Source organism: Stegastes partitus, unplaced genomic scaffold (genome assembly GCF_000690725.1).
Source record: "Stegastes partitus isolate 25-593 unplaced genomic scaffold, Stegastes_partitus-1.0.2 Scaffold1707, whole genome shotgun sequence".
In the NCBI taxonomy this organism is placed as follows: domain Eukaryota; kingdom Metazoa; phylum Chordata; class Actinopteri; family Pomacentridae; genus Stegastes; species Stegastes partitus.
In genome coordinates, this window is record NW_007579438.1 from 61024 (window position 1) to 78156 (window position 17133).

The 17133-nt window shown below is 40.9% G+C and overlaps 1 protein-coding gene across 4 annotated transcripts in view; it reads left to right on the forward strand.

Moving 5' to 3' along the window:
- nfic (nuclear factor I/C) overlaps positions 1 to 17133 on the forward strand; it is a 44474-nt gene that overhangs the window by 12220 nt on the left and 15121 nt on the right. For all 4 annotated transcript variants that reach the window (XM_008301756.1, XM_008301757.1, XM_008301758.1 and 1 more), the window contains exons 2-10: positions 537 to 707; positions 868 to 1044; positions 4380 to 4563; positions 6371 to 6445; positions 7224 to 7298; positions 8371 to 8515; positions 11391 to 11512; positions 15666 to 15779; positions 15934 to 16091. In XM_008301756.1, coding sequence (XP_008299978.1) covers positions 537 to 707; positions 868 to 1044; positions 4380 to 4563; positions 6371 to 6445; positions 7224 to 7298; positions 8371 to 8515; positions 11391 to 11512; positions 15666 to 15779; positions 15934 to 16091 — 1221 coding nt within the window. The remainder of the gene's footprint in view (positions 1 to 536; positions 708 to 867; positions 1045 to 4379; positions 4564 to 6370; positions 6446 to 7223; positions 7299 to 8370; positions 8516 to 11390; positions 11513 to 15665; positions 15780 to 15933; positions 16092 to 17133) is intronic.

Sequence of the window (17133 nt, forward strand, 5' to 3'; positions counted from 1 at the left end):
AAAGTTAGCAGTTGCCATGTCAACTAATATCTCATGATACTGTGAACATTCCAGTGTGAAGGAAGACTGTTGAACATAACCCTTCTCAAAGTTGTATTGGTTAAGAGTGCATGTGAGAAGTTATACTAAGTGTTTAGTTTGAAAAAACAAAAACTTTTTTAGAGTTTACATGAAACAATTATTAAAGAAAAAAAATGTCCAGTGGAAGATGATGAATTCGAAACAATTCTTTTACGAAATTGTGATTTTTTTTAAACACAATGTAACGTAGTGCTACTGACTTACCATTGAGAAACACATTTTTCAAACCTTCCATTATTCATTAACTGTCCATTATATATGAGTAAAAATCCAAAAATTGCTCAGAATAATGGAGGAAGAAAAGGAAAAATATCCAAGAATCAAACCCAGCAGTGTTGAAGTTTTCATTTTAGGTTTGTAGTACTGCTGTTTGCTGTCTGTGTGTTATACTTGGTTTGGCTACTGATTCTTGTATCTGTACTGTGTGTGTGTGTGTTCATCTGTCTATCATGTAGGATGAGTTCCATCCGTTCATTGAGGCTCTGCTGCCCCAGGTCCGTGCCTTCGCCTACACATGGTTCAATCTCCAAGCCAGGAAAAGGAAGTACTTCAAAAAACATGAAAAGAGGATGACTAAAGAAGAAGAGAGAACTGTCAAAGATGAACTGCTGGGGGAGAAGGCAGAGGTAAGATGAATAATTGGAGTGAATTCATTTTTTCTAACAAAACAAATACAAGACTTTACGCCTGACTCTTTTTACACTAAGCATACTAATACGCTTGTGAAATGCATTATTCAACACATTACTTGGCTTATCTCGCTACACAATATCATGCTGTTCCTAGGTGAAACAGAAGTGGGCCAGCCGTCTTTTGGCAAAGCTAAGAAAGGACATTAGACCTGAATGCAGAGAAGACTTTGTCTTATCAATCACTGGGAAGAAAGCTGCATGTTGTGTCTTGTCAAACCCTGACCAGAAAGGCAAAATGAGACGCATAGACTGTCTACGACAAGCCGACAAGGTAAATTGTAAACTGTTTTTTGTTGGTGTTAGTTTTGTTTTTTGTATTTTGTCTGAAGAGTGGTTGGGTGGGTATTTTTCCTCATCCTTGACTAAAATCCTGGATGCCTGGATTTGATCAAATCTGGTACAAATATTCACTTAGACTCAATGGCTCAAATCAAAGACATAATTAGAATTTGATGATTAAAGGTTAATGTGACCTCAAAAAACACATTTGAGCCTTAGTTTAAGAATTCGTACACTAATTGTGACAAACTTTCACAAAAAAGTTTTCAATACATATATGAGTCTGGACAGACATAAATCTACTGGAACCTGCAACTTTATGGGTTGGCAGAGGCATACAACTGCGAGGCAGCAATTTCAGTTATATTTCGGAATGGAAGTAAGGTGAAAATTATTTGGAATTCCACTGTCTGCGTCCAGTGACAGTGGTAATACAGTCAGTGTTCACATCAGTCACCTCAATTGGAAAAAGTTAGAAACTGGTCAGAAAGTAAGGCACAGTCTGAAAAGTCAACACTACAGTTTGGTCTAAAATTTGGGCAAAATGTTAATGTCTAATCCAGTTTTTTAGTTATTTTGGTAATTAAAAACATTTTTATCATCTAAGCAGTTGGCAATCTGATGCAACTTTGTTCATCAAATCAAATCAAGTTTATTGTCATTTTGCTGTGCATACACAGTAGTACAAACAAGAAGAGAGAGCGTTTCTTCAGGATCCAATAACTCAAAGCAATTAAATAAAGAAGTGTTTGCATATCCGGATCAGCAGTTCAGCATTCCGACAGCTTGTGAAATTAAGCTGTTGATCATCCTGGAGGTTCTTCCTTCAGTGCTCTGGGAACCTTTCCCTGAAGGCAGCAGTTCAAACAGTTTATGGAGAGGGTGTGAGGATTCCCTGACAATGTTCAGTGTCCTGCTCCTACAGCATCTCTGGAAAAGTTCAGAGCTACCTGCCTGTCTGTCCGCCCGAACGATGTCATCTCCTCCAGCTGTATGGCCGTCTGGGTTGTTGTCATGGAGCCATGTTTCTGTAAAAGCAAACACACAGCAGTCCCTCCACTGTCCGCGGGCTTCTCCCAGCAAATGTAGCTCCTCCAGCTTGTTGTCAAGGGAGCGGACATTGGACAGTAGGAGCGACGATACTGCTGGTCTGGAGGGGTTAGCCTTTAGCTTAGCATGGATCACGGCTTCATGATATGATTATTGTAATTTTTCCCACACTGCAAGGTAATATTACAGAAATATCCCTATCAACATGCCTCACAGCCTAAAAACATGGCAAATACATGGAAGCAGTAAAATGCACCCTGATTAAAAAGCTTAAATTACAGAAGTCCAGTGAAGCAGTATCATACACATGAAGAGAAGCAGTGATGCAGTGACTTCACATGATATACACTGCTCAAAAAAATAAAAGGAACACCTAAACAACACAATGTAACACCAAGTCAATCACACTTCTGTGAAATCAACCTGTCCAGTTAGAAAGCAACACTGATTGTGAATCAATTTCACCAGCTGCTGTGCAAATGGAACAGACAACAGGTGGAAATGAGAGGCAATTAGCAAGACAACCCCTATAAAGGAGGGGATCTGCAGGTGGTGACCACAGACCATTTCTATATTCTCATCCTTTCTGGCCGATATTTTGGTCACTTATGCATTTAGTCAGTGCTCTCAGCCCTAGAGGTAGCATGAGGTGGTGTCTACAACCCACAGAAGTTGCTCAGGTAGTGCAGCTCATCCAGGATGGCACATCAATGCAAGCTGTGGCAAGAAGGTTTGCTGTGTCTCTCAGCACAGTGTCCAGAGCCTGGAGGAGATACAAGGAGACAGGCCAGTACACCAGGAGACGTGGAGAGGGCCGTAGGAGGGCAACAACCCAGCAGCAGGACTGCTACCTCCTCTTTTGTGCAGGAGGACCAGGAGGAGCACTGCCAGAACCCTGCAAAATGACCTCCAGCAGGTCACTAATATGCACGTTTCTGCTCAAACTGTCAGAAACAGACTCCATGAGGGTGGTATGAGGGCCAACGTCCACAAGTGGGGCTTGTGCTTACAGCCCAACACTTTGCAGGGAGATTGACATTTGCCAGAGAACACCAAGATTGGCAGATTGGCTATTGGCGCCCTGTGCTCTTCACGGATGAGAGCAGGTTCACACTGAGCACATGTGACAGACGTGACAGAGTCTGGAGACGCTGTAGAGAACGTTCTGCTACTGTGGAGAACATCCTCCAGTATGACCGGTTTGGCGGTGGGTCAGTAACGGTGTGGGGAGGCATTTCTTTGGAGGGCCGCACAGCCCTCCATGTGCTAGCCAGAGGTACCCTGACAGCTATTAGGTACCGGGATGAGATCCTCAGACCCATTGTGAGACCATAGGCTGGTGCAGTGGGCCCTGGACTGGCCTGCCCATTCCCCAGACCTGAATCCAATTGAGCACATCTGCGACATCATGTCTTGTTCCATCCACCAACGCCACGTTGCACCACAGACTGTCCAGGAGTTGACTGATGCTTCCAGGTCTGGAAGGAGAACCCTCAGGAGAACATCCACTGCCTCATCAGGAGCATGCCCAGGCGTTGTAAGGAGGTCATACAGGCATGTGGAGGCCACACCCTCTACCGAGCCTCAGTTTGACTTGTCTTGCGGAATTTCCAACGAAGTTGGATGAGCCTGTAATGTGATTTTTCACCTTTACAATTCTAGAGTTTCATTTAGCAGATGATTTTATCCAAAGCAACGTACATTTGAGAGGAGATACAACACAAGCAAGGATCTACTCAGGAGAAAACAATCTAGATAAGTGCCATAGAACAAATTCAAGTGTGATAGGGCGTTGATGCCAATAGCAGGCTGTGTGGGAGGTAATAGGATTTTTTTTTGTTTGTTTGTTAGTTTTCGGGCTGTCAAGTGCAAAAGTGTTCAGTGACGAGCTCGGTCTTTAGTCTTTTCTTGAAGACTTAGAGGGAGTCAGCAGATTCAACAGAGTTTGGTAATTCATTCCACTACCGCGGAACCACAGAGGTGAAGAGTCTAGCTATCGACCTCGGACCCTGTTTTGAGTATGATTCCAAATCCAGACCTCCATGGGACAATAATTTTGATTTACGTTGATCATTTTTATGTTATTTTGTTCTCAATGCATTCTACTATGTAATGAATAAAGATTTTCAGCTGGAATATTTCATTCATTGACATCTAGGATGTGTTCTTTTAGTGTTCCCTTTAGTTTTTTCAGCAGTGTATTTGTACAATACCTTTGGCTTTAGTGAGACTTATGTTGTTTTTAATCAATAACCTTTGTGTTTTATCTTTTCTGAGGTGTGGCGATTGGACCTGGTGATGGTTATCCTTTTTAAAGGGATCCCACTGGAAAGCACAGATGGAGAACGGCTGGTGAAAGGAGGCCAGTGCTCCAATCCAGTCCTCTGTGTCCAGCCTCGACATATCTCTGTCTCTGTCAAGGAGCTCGACCTCTACCTCGCTTACTATGTACAAGAGAGAGGTATGTGCCAACACACCCTTGAATTTTTTTTTTAAAAATGTCATCTTTTATTTGTATTTTGAGATACATTGTACTTCAGGTTAAAGTTAGGTACACTGCCAAATTAACGGCATTCGGTTGATATGCTAGCCACCATTATATACGACACTTTCTTCAGCATCTTGTTATAAGGGGAAAATGTTCTTTTTTACAAGATCTTCACACACCACTTGTTGTGAGATACCGGTTTACTCCCTTGTAACATGAAACTTTAATCACTCTTCAATCTCTCTATAATCTGTATTATATCACAAATTCATTATTGTACCGTGATTGGTTAGCATTACATTGCTGATCTAGACATGTGGCCTGCTGTGTTTATGTGTTAAATACTTTCGTTTTTTGGTATGCCTGTGTGTTATTGTGTGGATTTGGTATTTGTGACTGTCAGTAATTAGGGTACAACTGTGTGTCAGTCAGTGCACTGTTGGCATACCACGCTGCAAGTGTTACTATCGAACAAGAATGGTAGTACATATTCACCACCAGCAACAACTCATCATTGTCAAAGCCAGTTTAAGTACAGCTGGGGTGTGATGACATTTTGAAACTGACTTGCTACTTGGTTTTCACATCAGTGCTCTATTGGTTATGGTTGTTGGCCACATTGCAAGGAAGGAAGGGTCTTTCTGAGTTTGCATATTCTCCCTGTGCCTGCATGGGTTTCACTGGGCACTCCAGCTTCCTCCCACAACAAATGCTAAGGTTAATTGATGATTCTAGATTAGTCAATTAGCCAATCTTTGATTGTCAGGCTCTCTGTGGTTGCCCTGTAATGGACTAGAGATTCATCCAGGGTGTACCCTGCCTCAGCCCTCAGTCAGCTGGGATAGGCTCTAGCCTCCCATGCTCTCTCTAGGTTTTCGGGTTCAGGTTAGAATCAGTTTTAGGTCAGGGCAGAGATTAGCCACTTCGTTGTAATGTAAATGATGAACTGTGTTACTCACCTGTAGTCAGAAGTGATGTTGATGATCCCTTTTTACTCATACGTTTATTATACACAAATGTGAAAAGTTTGTGGTTGTGACTGTACTTTTTAATACTTGAAGTAATAATGGTATTAAATATAAGAAAATGATCCTTTAAAATGGGGAAAGACAGGGAAAAGGAAGGAAGGAAGATGAAACAGTAAATATCAGAATCCAGATTGCTTCGCGCTAAAATTTAATGTTTACCACATAGCTGAAACACACAGTAAAATAAACTAGAAAGACTATACAAGACATTGTAAAGTGTAACTATTGAACCAACGACATTTGAAGATAAATTGTCCTTTCCACATCACAAGAGCTGAGAGCAAAAACAAAAGGGAAGGCAGCAGATTACATGGCAGGGGTGGAAAAAGAAAGGAGAAGAAAGGAAGGAGAAACATTGGAAATGTAACAGAAGGAGGAGGCAGTAAGACACCCTCTAAGTTTTTTGTACTTCTGTAACTGTTTTTCATTCTGCTTTATAGTTTTCGCCTATAGTTTATAGATTTTGATGTTTTTGGTATATGAGAAACCTTTCCACAAAAAATGTGGAAAAATGTAAGGTACATTTTTCAACGACGCTACACTTTTTCATGGCAAGTGGTTCTCCAAGTTTCTCCAGGGACTGTGATTGTATTTGAATTTTACTCTGAGCTGCTGCCAGTGAAGCAGGCATACATGGCACAAACTGGCTAACATCACAACCAGTTCAAAGAAACCATGATGGATGTGAGGCAGGTTGCTCTATAAACTGATACCAGAATTGTTCTGTTTTCTCCCTGTCTCTGTCTCTCCAGAGACAGAGGACAGCAGCAGTCCCAGTCGTACAGGAATGGGTTCTGATCAGGAGGACAGTCAAACGGCCACCATGGGTAATGTAAACCTTTCATTTCAGTGGAATATTCAGGTTTCCTGTCCACTGCTTACACAAAATGCACTTTGTTACTTTAGTTATTCCATAAGATACATACACTTGCATAATGTTCAAATACTGTCTTTGTATGGGATGGTTCACCTTTATTCATTTAGTATTTGTTCATTTTTAATTATCAAATGATATGAACAAACACAATGCATGCCTAATACAGAAACAGTCCATCAGCTCAATTTGATGGGATAGATGATAAGTTAACGTTGTAGTAAAAAATTAACACCAAATCTGTAAGAATATTTAGAACATTTGGAAGACGGGAGGGATTGTGATCAAGAAAAGCAAAAGGTAATCCATGTGCAGCAAAACCTGGATATTTGTCGAGTACCACAAGCTATATTATTTGGTGCACTGCTTTTGTCTTAGGACGACTATTGTTGGAGGCTCCCAGCTTGATCACAATATTACACAATGCAAAATTAGAGCAACACACACTGAAAGGACTGAAATAGCGATGAAAGCACTGAAGCACAACCAGAGGCATGGAGTACCTAGGCAATGGTATTTTGTACATCCACAGCATGTCATTATGCACATTAACTGAGCAAATACCTAGTTGTATGGGCTCAGTCAAAATATGTTTTTATTGACATGAGCTTATTGCTACTGCCACACACACACACACACACACACACACACACACACACACACACACACACACACACACACAAAAACAACAACAAAAAAAACAGTGTGCAAATGCTGTTATGTTTCTGCAGATGGTCCAGAGTTCCAGGAGAGTTTTGTGACATCAGGAGTTTTCAGTGTTACTGAGCTGGTCCAGGTCTCAAGAAGTAAGTCAGCTATACCATTAAACTTAGCCGTCACCCAACTATACTACGACCATTCATTGTAGCACCAAAGATTCTACAACCCTGTTTGTGTTTTAGCTGCACTGAGCATGTCATGTCCTAAGACTTCCACTCTATATCCAGCAAATTTTGGACACATGACTTCTCACTTGTCGTTATGACATTGATTCTGATTTTAACATTATTTACAAATCAAAAGGCTCGGAATTTCTATAATGTAGCATGAATATAGGTCAGTATTAATGGAAAATTTTAAATGGGAAAATATTCAGTGAACATGTGTAGAAACACAAGGTGGAGATACAAGTGCAGTTTGGTGCAAAATATTTTTTGCACAAGCTCAACTGAATCACTTCATCTATAGTGAGCGCAGGTTAAGTCTTGATCATTGACACCCAAGGACACATAATTTTGCTTATTTTACTATTTCGTAGTTTGTTGGAGTCTGCTTGGAAGACCCCATTGTATAAATGAGCAATAGGTTGTCTCTATGTTTGTCACACATACATAGTACTGCTGAGCATGTATACTATTGCTCTTCTGGCATAGTCACAAATTTTGTGCTGCACGTGGACATGTTGGAGGGGTCGACACAGACTTTCAGACTTGGAGGAATGACAAAATTTACACCATGCTGACAATAATGCACTTGTTAAAGTATATCAGCCTTAGTTCTAAGCTATTAAGAAAAAGGGATGGGAGGTCACCTGCAGTTACACCAAGCAATTTTATATAGTAATTTGTTTTTCTTTTAGTCTGAAGGTATGTAGTTATCAGTTTTTGTAGACTATATCAGAATTTAAATTTGTCTTCTGCACTGACAAAACTGACAAACACAACCTTCCCTGCTGCCATACATATATAAACTTTAGTTTGCACAATACAAAATGGAGGAGAAAAAAATTCAGTCCCTTCAACCCAGTTACCTACGATGTCTGATAGGCATTATGTATTATGTGACATTTTACAGTGAATTGACCAAAAGCAGTATTGATCGCCTGGTATTCAATTCTCAGTATGTAAATCATAAACAGTGTGTGTTCTTCCTGTTTAGCTCCAGTAGTAACAGGAGTAGGACCTGGTTTCTCAATGGGGGAGATCCAGGGTCATCTGGCCTATGACCTCAACCAGTCTGTCCACCAGTCCGTCAACCAGCCAGTCAGCCTCAGACGATCAGCGGCCAGCACCTCATCCAGTGGGTGAGTTCACCTCACTCACACATCAGCTATATATCTGCTATCATACTTTCTTTGAGGCTGGAGAACTTCTCAATGCAGTTGCATATCTTAAACATAGGAAAAAAAACAAAAGTAACAACACTGAATACACATCAACATCAACTAGTTGTAGTAAAAAGATCAGAAGCATCATATATGCTTTTATCCCTCTATTATTTCACAATTATGTCACGACTGGTCAGAGAGCCACTAGAGAGGTGGAGGAGACCAGTGACTGAGTGAAAAAGGTGTTTATTTCCAATAAGTGGTAATACAATGCAAAATCAAAGTGCAGAGATCAAACAACTAACAACCAAACCACCCAGGGGAGTGAACTGGGGAGAGTGAGCAACTAGAAACTAAACTCAAGACCAAATAAAAAGTGAACTCAAAACATAGACACTAAATCTAAGAGGAGGGCAAACAACAAACACTGAGAAGCAACGTAGGAGTAAATTACAAGGACAGACTGAGAGAACAAAGGAAAACATAATGACAAAACAGGGCAAACCTAGCTGGCAACTTGAGACTGGGAAAGCGCAAGGGTTGATTCTGAGTCCGGAGTTTTGAACAGTGTGGCGGGCAGCAAAAACAACTCCAAGCATCCAGAACATTCTGGGGGCCGGCCCTGAGGTAGGTCAAAACGAACAAATGAGTTCAGCACAATCTGGAGGGTGGTCCTGAAGCTGTTCAAAACTATGCTAAGAAGTCCAAAAACAGGTGGGGCTGGAAGACGACCAGGAGGCTGGTCGAGCAACTGGGGCTGCTCCAGAGGACGGCCCGGAGGCTGGTCAGGCAGGCGGGGCCACTCTGGAGATAGCAATGGAGACGGAGCTCTTTGGAGGGCCAGCATTCTTTTTGTCAGTGAAAAATAAAGATGGCACCCCCCTGAGAAGAGGATGGACGGATGATGCTAGGCAGCCAAAGATTCTCAAACATATGTCTCCATAGTGACGTTTCCAGGTTTAGAATTCGATGGCAGACTTTGCCACACTGCAGGTCCAATGGCGGACAGACAGTACACAACTTCCAGCAGTATTTCCCTTCACTGGGTGATCAAAAACCTTCCACCATGAATCTGTGGAGGGAGAACAGAAGTAAAACCATGGGCGTTTAGCGGGAAGAGAGGGACCTACAGTGGCTGAGGACAGGCAGAAGCTGATGAAGGAGACAACTGGGAATCTTAGGAAGACAGACTGGACACAGTACCAGTAGGATGACTAACCTAATTCAACAAATTGTGATTACTAGCTCTGAAGACACACACCTTTACCTCTCCAGCTACACCATGCATCCCCTCCGCCTGCATTCCACTCTTGCTGCCAGCTAAGTTTTAGTTTTATTTTGTGCCTCAGGATTAGTTTTTTGTTTTTTGTGTATTCTGGTGCTTGTGTCTCTTCGTGTAGAGTGTTTATTCTCGTTGCCTTATGTGATGACGTCCTAAGTTAGTATTTTGCCTGCCGCACCGCCTGTGCCATTTCTGCTATTGTTTTGATGTCCGTGTTTGGCACTGTGTGCACGTCAGTAATCCTGATGTTCCTGATCTGTAACCTCCCTCGCCTGTTAGTACCTGGTTCTGGTTAGTGTTCCACCTAATTGAATATTTCAATCTCTCTTGTGTAGTTTGACTATAGTCATTTATATGCATTTCCTATCAGTTTGTCGCTCATAGGCTTCTGTTGGTTTCTTGGAACTTTCTCTGCAGTGTAATTCCCTGTTCAGCCTGTCAGAGTCACCATAGACACATTCCATTGAAACTCTGTACTTTATATTTAGTGCTTGTGTGGTTAAATTGTTTACGTATTTACTGTGTCTGTTGTGTCTCTCTGCCTGCGCCTGGGTCTTTGCACTTCCCGTAATATACCTGACCTGCTTAACTGCTTAGGCTGACATTTTCTTTGCCGTCTTTGATAAATTCTGTCCACGCACTCACAATTCTCCCAGTAATGACATAGTTGATTGTGTTACATACCCTTTAAATCCTACTTCTACTGGACAAACCCTAAATTTTCAACCTTTCTATTCCATTTTTGCTCCCAACTCTTCGTATCTAAGCGTTTTCCTTTCATAGGTCTCCACTGATGGAAATAACTACCAAGGAGAATGTGCATGGAAGGACAGGAGTGAAAGCAATTAGCAGGGAAAGGGAAAGGGCTAGAAAAGTAACTAAGTAGAGGACATACAGGTGGAACTACAAAGTAAAGTATTTACAAGGTAATACAAAATATCAACTGAACCCCACTTGCGACCTCTGGTGGACAAGCCAGGAAACTATGGCAGAAGAAACAACCCAGAAATACTAGAGATGCGGAGAACCCACTACAAATTAATTCCTAATTACAAGGCGAGGAATAGTGAAGGGCTATGGCTACAGACTGAAACGTTCAGTACTAGGAACCAGGAAATGACTATGTAGTTGAGTTCAAACTACTCACTAGTGGGAGAGACTATTACATAATCACCAGGAGTACTATGCTATGCTGCTTAGCTGGCAGTTGCAAGAAGGGAAGAGAACGGTCAGGGAGTCTGTGGGCCAGGGAGTCTGTGGGCCAGGGAGGAATGTGGGAGCATTATTTGTGGTGGGTTTTTGGCACAACAACGGACAGGAGATCCAGGGAAGGGGGGACAGAGTCCAGATTGGTAGTGTGTGTGTTGGGTAGGATCAGTATGAGGAGTGAGGTCCAGGCGGGGGGCAAGTCTGAGCACTAGGCAGAGGAGAACACAGGTTAAATGGGAACATAAGACGAACTGAGCAAAATAACATGGCCTTAGTTGACTGACTCTAGTTGGAATAGTGAACTGAGCCAGTGTTTTATGGAGCATCTGTCTGTCTGCCCATCTTTTTATGTGTCTGCAGGAGTAAGCGTCATAAGTCTGGTTCTATGGAGGAAGATGCTGACAGTCCAGGAGGGGAGTATTACCACTCACCTTCATCTCCTGCCAGCAGCTCCAGGAACTGGGCTGATGACATGGAAGGAGGTAACAGAGCATGAGCAAGAATACGACTAATAAACCATCTACATTACCTTTCACAAACAATGTCATATCTCAGTGTTATTTTAGCTTATATATGGTTTTTATTCAGAGCAAATCAGCTTGTTAGAAACCTGTGAAATTACTGTTCTGCAGTGAATTTATATGCTACATACATCCTTGCATTGCATTGCCTGTTTTCATGATTTTGTGCCACCTTGGATAGACATCTGATAGCACGACACAAATTCATTTCAAAAGTGGCTGCAACAATGATGATACTAACACAGACTGCATAAAGCTATACAGCTAAAGAGAAAATGACCTGTGCGTCCAAAAATGATGCACAGAAACTTCTCTTACAATTAGCATGAATATAAAAATACTAACCTTACCTTGCAAGTTAAGATTTATGGCACACTAATTCAACAATCAGTAGCAATAAATAATAATTCATAGATTTAGTTAATATTACTGATCAGTCAAGGCAGGATTGGGAAGAGGCTTGGCACAACTGTAATAAATTTACGTAAATTACATCGCCTTTATGGTTAATTAATAAACAGCTCAAATATGTATCCCCTTATTCTGTTTTCTAATAAATGGGATCCTTAGTATCTCTGTGGTGAGTCATATCATCCAATATCAACCCATGTGACAGTGCAAGCACAAATGCAGCACAAATCTGAACTTACACATTCTCAAAGACATTCAGGAATTGTATTTTGTATCTATGAAATTACTCCAAAATTAGGCAAAATATCTCACTTTGCAATTCAGTTGCAGTACACTAATGAGTACCTTTGTCCTCTTCACAAAAAAACATCAAGACTTGAAACTCTGTTGTAATTAAGGAACAATAAACTTGGTTGAACATAGGAATTGGGGTTAGTCATGTGGACACCAGATAATGCAAGTGTAGATAACAACGCGTCATTAACAGTTACAGTAGACATTTCATATTAGTTCATTGTAAAACTAAATCTGTTTGTATGATGTCACACGACCCTATTAAGTCATTAAATGTAATTAAACCAAGAGACAAAATGGCTCAGGTTCACTGGCTTGACTGTTTTTTCAGTTGCATTAGCCATTTTTGTCCTGAAAAATTACTTGGCAGCTAAACCAGATAGGTCGCAGTTATAGCTGGAACTGGAAAAGAACTCTGTCACCACAGAAAATGTACTGTGAGGTGAACAGATTTATAATACACTGAACAAAAATATAAATGCAACACTTTTGTTTTTGCTCCCATTTTTCATAAGCTGAACTCAAAGATCTAAGACTTTTTCTATGTACACAAAAGGCCTATTTCTCTTAATTGTTGCTCACAAATTTGTCCAAATCTGTGTTAGTGAGCACTTCTCCTTTACTGAGATAATTCAATTCAGTTTCAATTCAATTTTATTTGTATAGCGCATATTTACAACAACAAGTCATCTCATAGCGCTAATCCATCCACCTCACAGGTGTAACATATCAAGATATGTGTGCCTTAGGCTGGCCACAATAAAAGGCTGCTGTAAATGTGAAGTTTTACTGTATTGGGGGGATCTGGGGGGAGGGGGGGTGGAGTTTGCATGTTCTCCTCATGCAGCATGAATTCTCTCCAGGTTCTCTGGCTTCCTCCCACAGTCCAAAAACATGCTGAGGTGAACTGGTGATTCTAAATTGTCCGTAGGTGTGAATACAACCTGTCCAGGGTGTCCCCTGCCTTCACCCTAAGTCAGCTGGGATAGGCTCCAGCCCCCCGCGACCCTAGTGAGGATTGAGAGATGTATAGAGAATGGATGGATGGATTCTTAGTACAAGGGGAAGTGGAAGAATGAATAGGAGAGTGTAATAAAGCCTTCATAGTTACCTGTTTGGTGGCATTTGCCTATTTCTTGCCTCTTTCTCTTGAAGACAGTTTTAAAAAAATACTGATTTTGGCAGCCCAAAAATTAAAATTTACGATTTGGTAAAACTGTCAATTGAAGTGTTCTAGGTCTTTGCAGGTAATGTCTACACAGCAACAGAAGCTTCTTATTCCAAATAAACTCTTGAGTGTAGGCAATTAACTTTATGTAAGAAGGTCTGGGGTAGCATAAGTGGTATGCATTTTAACGATTAGGAAGATAGATTAAGCACACACCAGTTTCACAGTCTTGTTGGATTTAGGTCAATAAGGGGGCACGAGTGGCTTTGCAAAGGCCTTTAACTTTGTGTGTAACATAGACTCAAGAAGAGAAAAGAATTCACTCTTTTGAAGTTTAGTTTGTATCCAGATATTTAACCAAATAATTGAGGAGTGGCAAGAGCAACAGGGACAGAAACAGGAGGGTTAGGCATGTACATCAGGAATTCATCTGCATAAAGGGGGACTTCAGTTCTTTTAAAGGCAAAAATACTCAAATCTACTTGGTGTTGACTGAGACTTTCAGAGATGAATAAAGCAGCTTTATCCAAAAAATGACATTTTTTCCAAAAAACAGATATCCTCCTTCCTATCTAAGGATATTGAAACCTCATGGGTGATTACAGGTGGAAATATTTGTGGATTATATTGAAAGGTGTTTGAAGCTGGAGAAGGACTGCTTCCTTAAAAAAAGCCCTGTTGCTTCAAACACATAATGGATCTGAGAAGAGATTCCACACCACTGGCTTTGATAACCATTTAAAGTCCAATTTAGCAAACATATTGGGCATTAAGGTGTGAGCTAAAGATTTATTTATTTTTATTTATTTTTATTTTTTTACGTTTTTGTTTTATTTATTTATTTTTTCTACAAAATTCCGAAGGATAGCCATTTTGTCCTGGATATTTGCCACTTTGCAAAAACAATCCAGCTGCACTGAGTACTGAATCAGTGATTGGTAGCTGTAGTTCATCTGCAACATATTGTTCAATGGAGGGAATATCCAGTATATTGAAGAAACTATTGAAACTGGAAGGAGTGCAGTCTTGATTGGATGAATATAGAGACACACGAACCAGCAATAACATTAAAACCACTGACAGGTGAAGTGTAAAACATTGATCATCTTGTTACAATGCAATTTTCTTCTGGGACAGCTTGGGTCTTAGCATTAATGTGGGCATTACTTTGGTACATACCACCCAGCTAAACATTGTTCCAGATCAAGCACATCCTCCTTGGTAACTGTGCTTCCTACCAGCAGCAGCAGCTTCTCCAAGCAATACAGTGTGCTCTGTCATTGAGGACTGCATTGGGATTGTGATCACATGGGATCCAATGCATATTTCACAGAAGCCTGCTGTTTTAGCTTTGCTGTGGGGCTATGCAAACTAAATACTGTATTTCTTTAAAAATAAAGTGGTGGAGTGTTATTCTGGTGTACTCCATCATCACTATACCTATGTGAAATGTGTATTTACTGCACTAGCAATTATTATGAAAGTAATTGTAATTCAGCTTTGCATAACTGACAGTTGTGCATATTTTTTTTTATTAATATCACACAGTAAATAAAGCATTTTCCTTCGGGGATGGGGGAAGACACAAAATCAGTGGAACACTGTACAGTGAAGGAGTGAATGTTTGCGGGTGCAGGTGGAAATAGACATGCAAGAAAACAGCCCCACACAGGGATGTACCCTACCACACCTCAAAAACTGCTCAGGAATGGGTCAAACCTGACAGAGTTCAAGGCATTGATCAAGCCTCCAAACTTCCCACATCCCAATCGGATCAAGCATCCACAGGATGTGCTGACAAGTCTGATTTTTGAATGCAATATTAATTTCCAAAGATACAATAGTTTTGTCTAATTTTCTTTGGGTCTGGGGGATTATGTGACAAAAATGTAATTTAAATGTAAGACAAAGTCCCGTCCTTACACATCATTTTATTTCCACGGTGTCTCAGAGCAGAGTTTACTGGCTGTCTGGAGTTCTGTGAGTTTTCTCGCTGGGCCGCTTTATGAATTAGGCCAACACAGTGCACTGCAGAGCACATCTGACCTGCTTTAAGCTTTTTATTTGTAGTGAGATGGGACTGCTGTGTGATGTTGTAGGAAATTATTTTGTGGCAATACAGGAAAAAACTATATTACAACTGCTGGTAAGTTGGTCTACAAACTAACAAGTTAACAAACCAAAGGGTTCCAGCTTATTTGATGTTTTTACCAACACATTTGCTGTGTATGCGTGATTTAGGTCTGTCTCCTCCAGTTAAGAAGGCAGAGCTGGATAGTCCCACTCCCCAGGAGGATTCACCAAGAATGGGCTCCTTTACACAGCACCACCGGCCAGTCATTGCTGTTCATAGTGGTTAGTAGCACACACAGTCTCTCACACATGCACATGCGTACACACACACACACACACACACACACACACACACACACACACACACAAGGAATACTTATTTATATTAGGACAATGCAAAGTTTAAAATATCTTTTTTGTATCATTTTCTTTTCAGGTCTGTCTCGGGGCCCCCATCCGTCTTCATCTCTTCACTTCCCGTCCTCCTCCTACTTTCCCCATGGAGCAATTCGCTATCCTCCCCACCTGGCCCAGGACCCCCTAAAAGATCTCGTCTCATTAGCCTGCGACCCTGCTAATCAAACCCCAGGCTCGGTGAGTGCCACTAGTCATTAGAGGTGCAAATACTGTTCCCTCTCTCCACTACCTTTCTAGCTTCCTAACAGCTAGTGTTATGTTACACAAAATAAACATGTAGTTATGAGTTATGAACAAAAGTGTTCATACACTGGAGTTACCAATCACCTCTATAACTCTTAATTTTCTCTGATGGAGTTACTGAAACACAAGTCTTTGTCACAAAAACAACTGTGCATTTTGAGTGTTATATCTATTTATTATAGGTATTCTGGAAAAAATAAAAAAATAGCTGTGTCAAAAGTATAAATACAGCAACTTAAATAATACTTTTTTGTGATATAGAAAGCTGTGTTAATGAAATTTTCTCTGTGGCATGACCTTTTAAATATTTGTGAGTGATTATCATTGGCTGCTGACATCTCTGAACCAAGTTAAATCGGGCTATTTGATACACTTATGAGGCTTAGCCACAAACATGATAATGGGAAACCTAAGGAGCTTAGTACAGATCTGATGAAGCAACTCACTGACTTGCAATAGTCAAGAATGGCACAGCTGTGTCATGGCCACGGTCAAGAAGAAAATGTAGACTGTCACCTGTTGCTAAGAGACAGTTGGTCAGGATGTCAAGAGATAACCAAGAATCCGCAAAAAGCAGGTCTGTAATGAATTAGAAACTGCTGGAAAACAGGTGTCAGTGTTTTACATGGCAATGGACTGAGAGGCTGCAATGCAAGAAGAAAGCCCTTGCTTCGGAAGCAGCCCATTAAGGTTTGGCCTGAGCTTACTACTGATTACATGGACAAAGAAAAGGCCCTCTTAAGAAAAGTTCTGTGGTCAATTGAAATATAAATTAGGCTATCTGGCAGTAGCGGCTGGTCATAACGGGATGCAGGGATGCTGCCCCAAGATTAATTACCAGATAGAAAGTAGTTCTCAAGCGTAATGTTAAATTTTAATTAATTATAACAAAATAATACTCAAATTAATAACATTAATATTCTTTTGCGGGCTGCCAGATGTCTCGGTGATTAGCACTGTTGCCTCACAGCTAGAA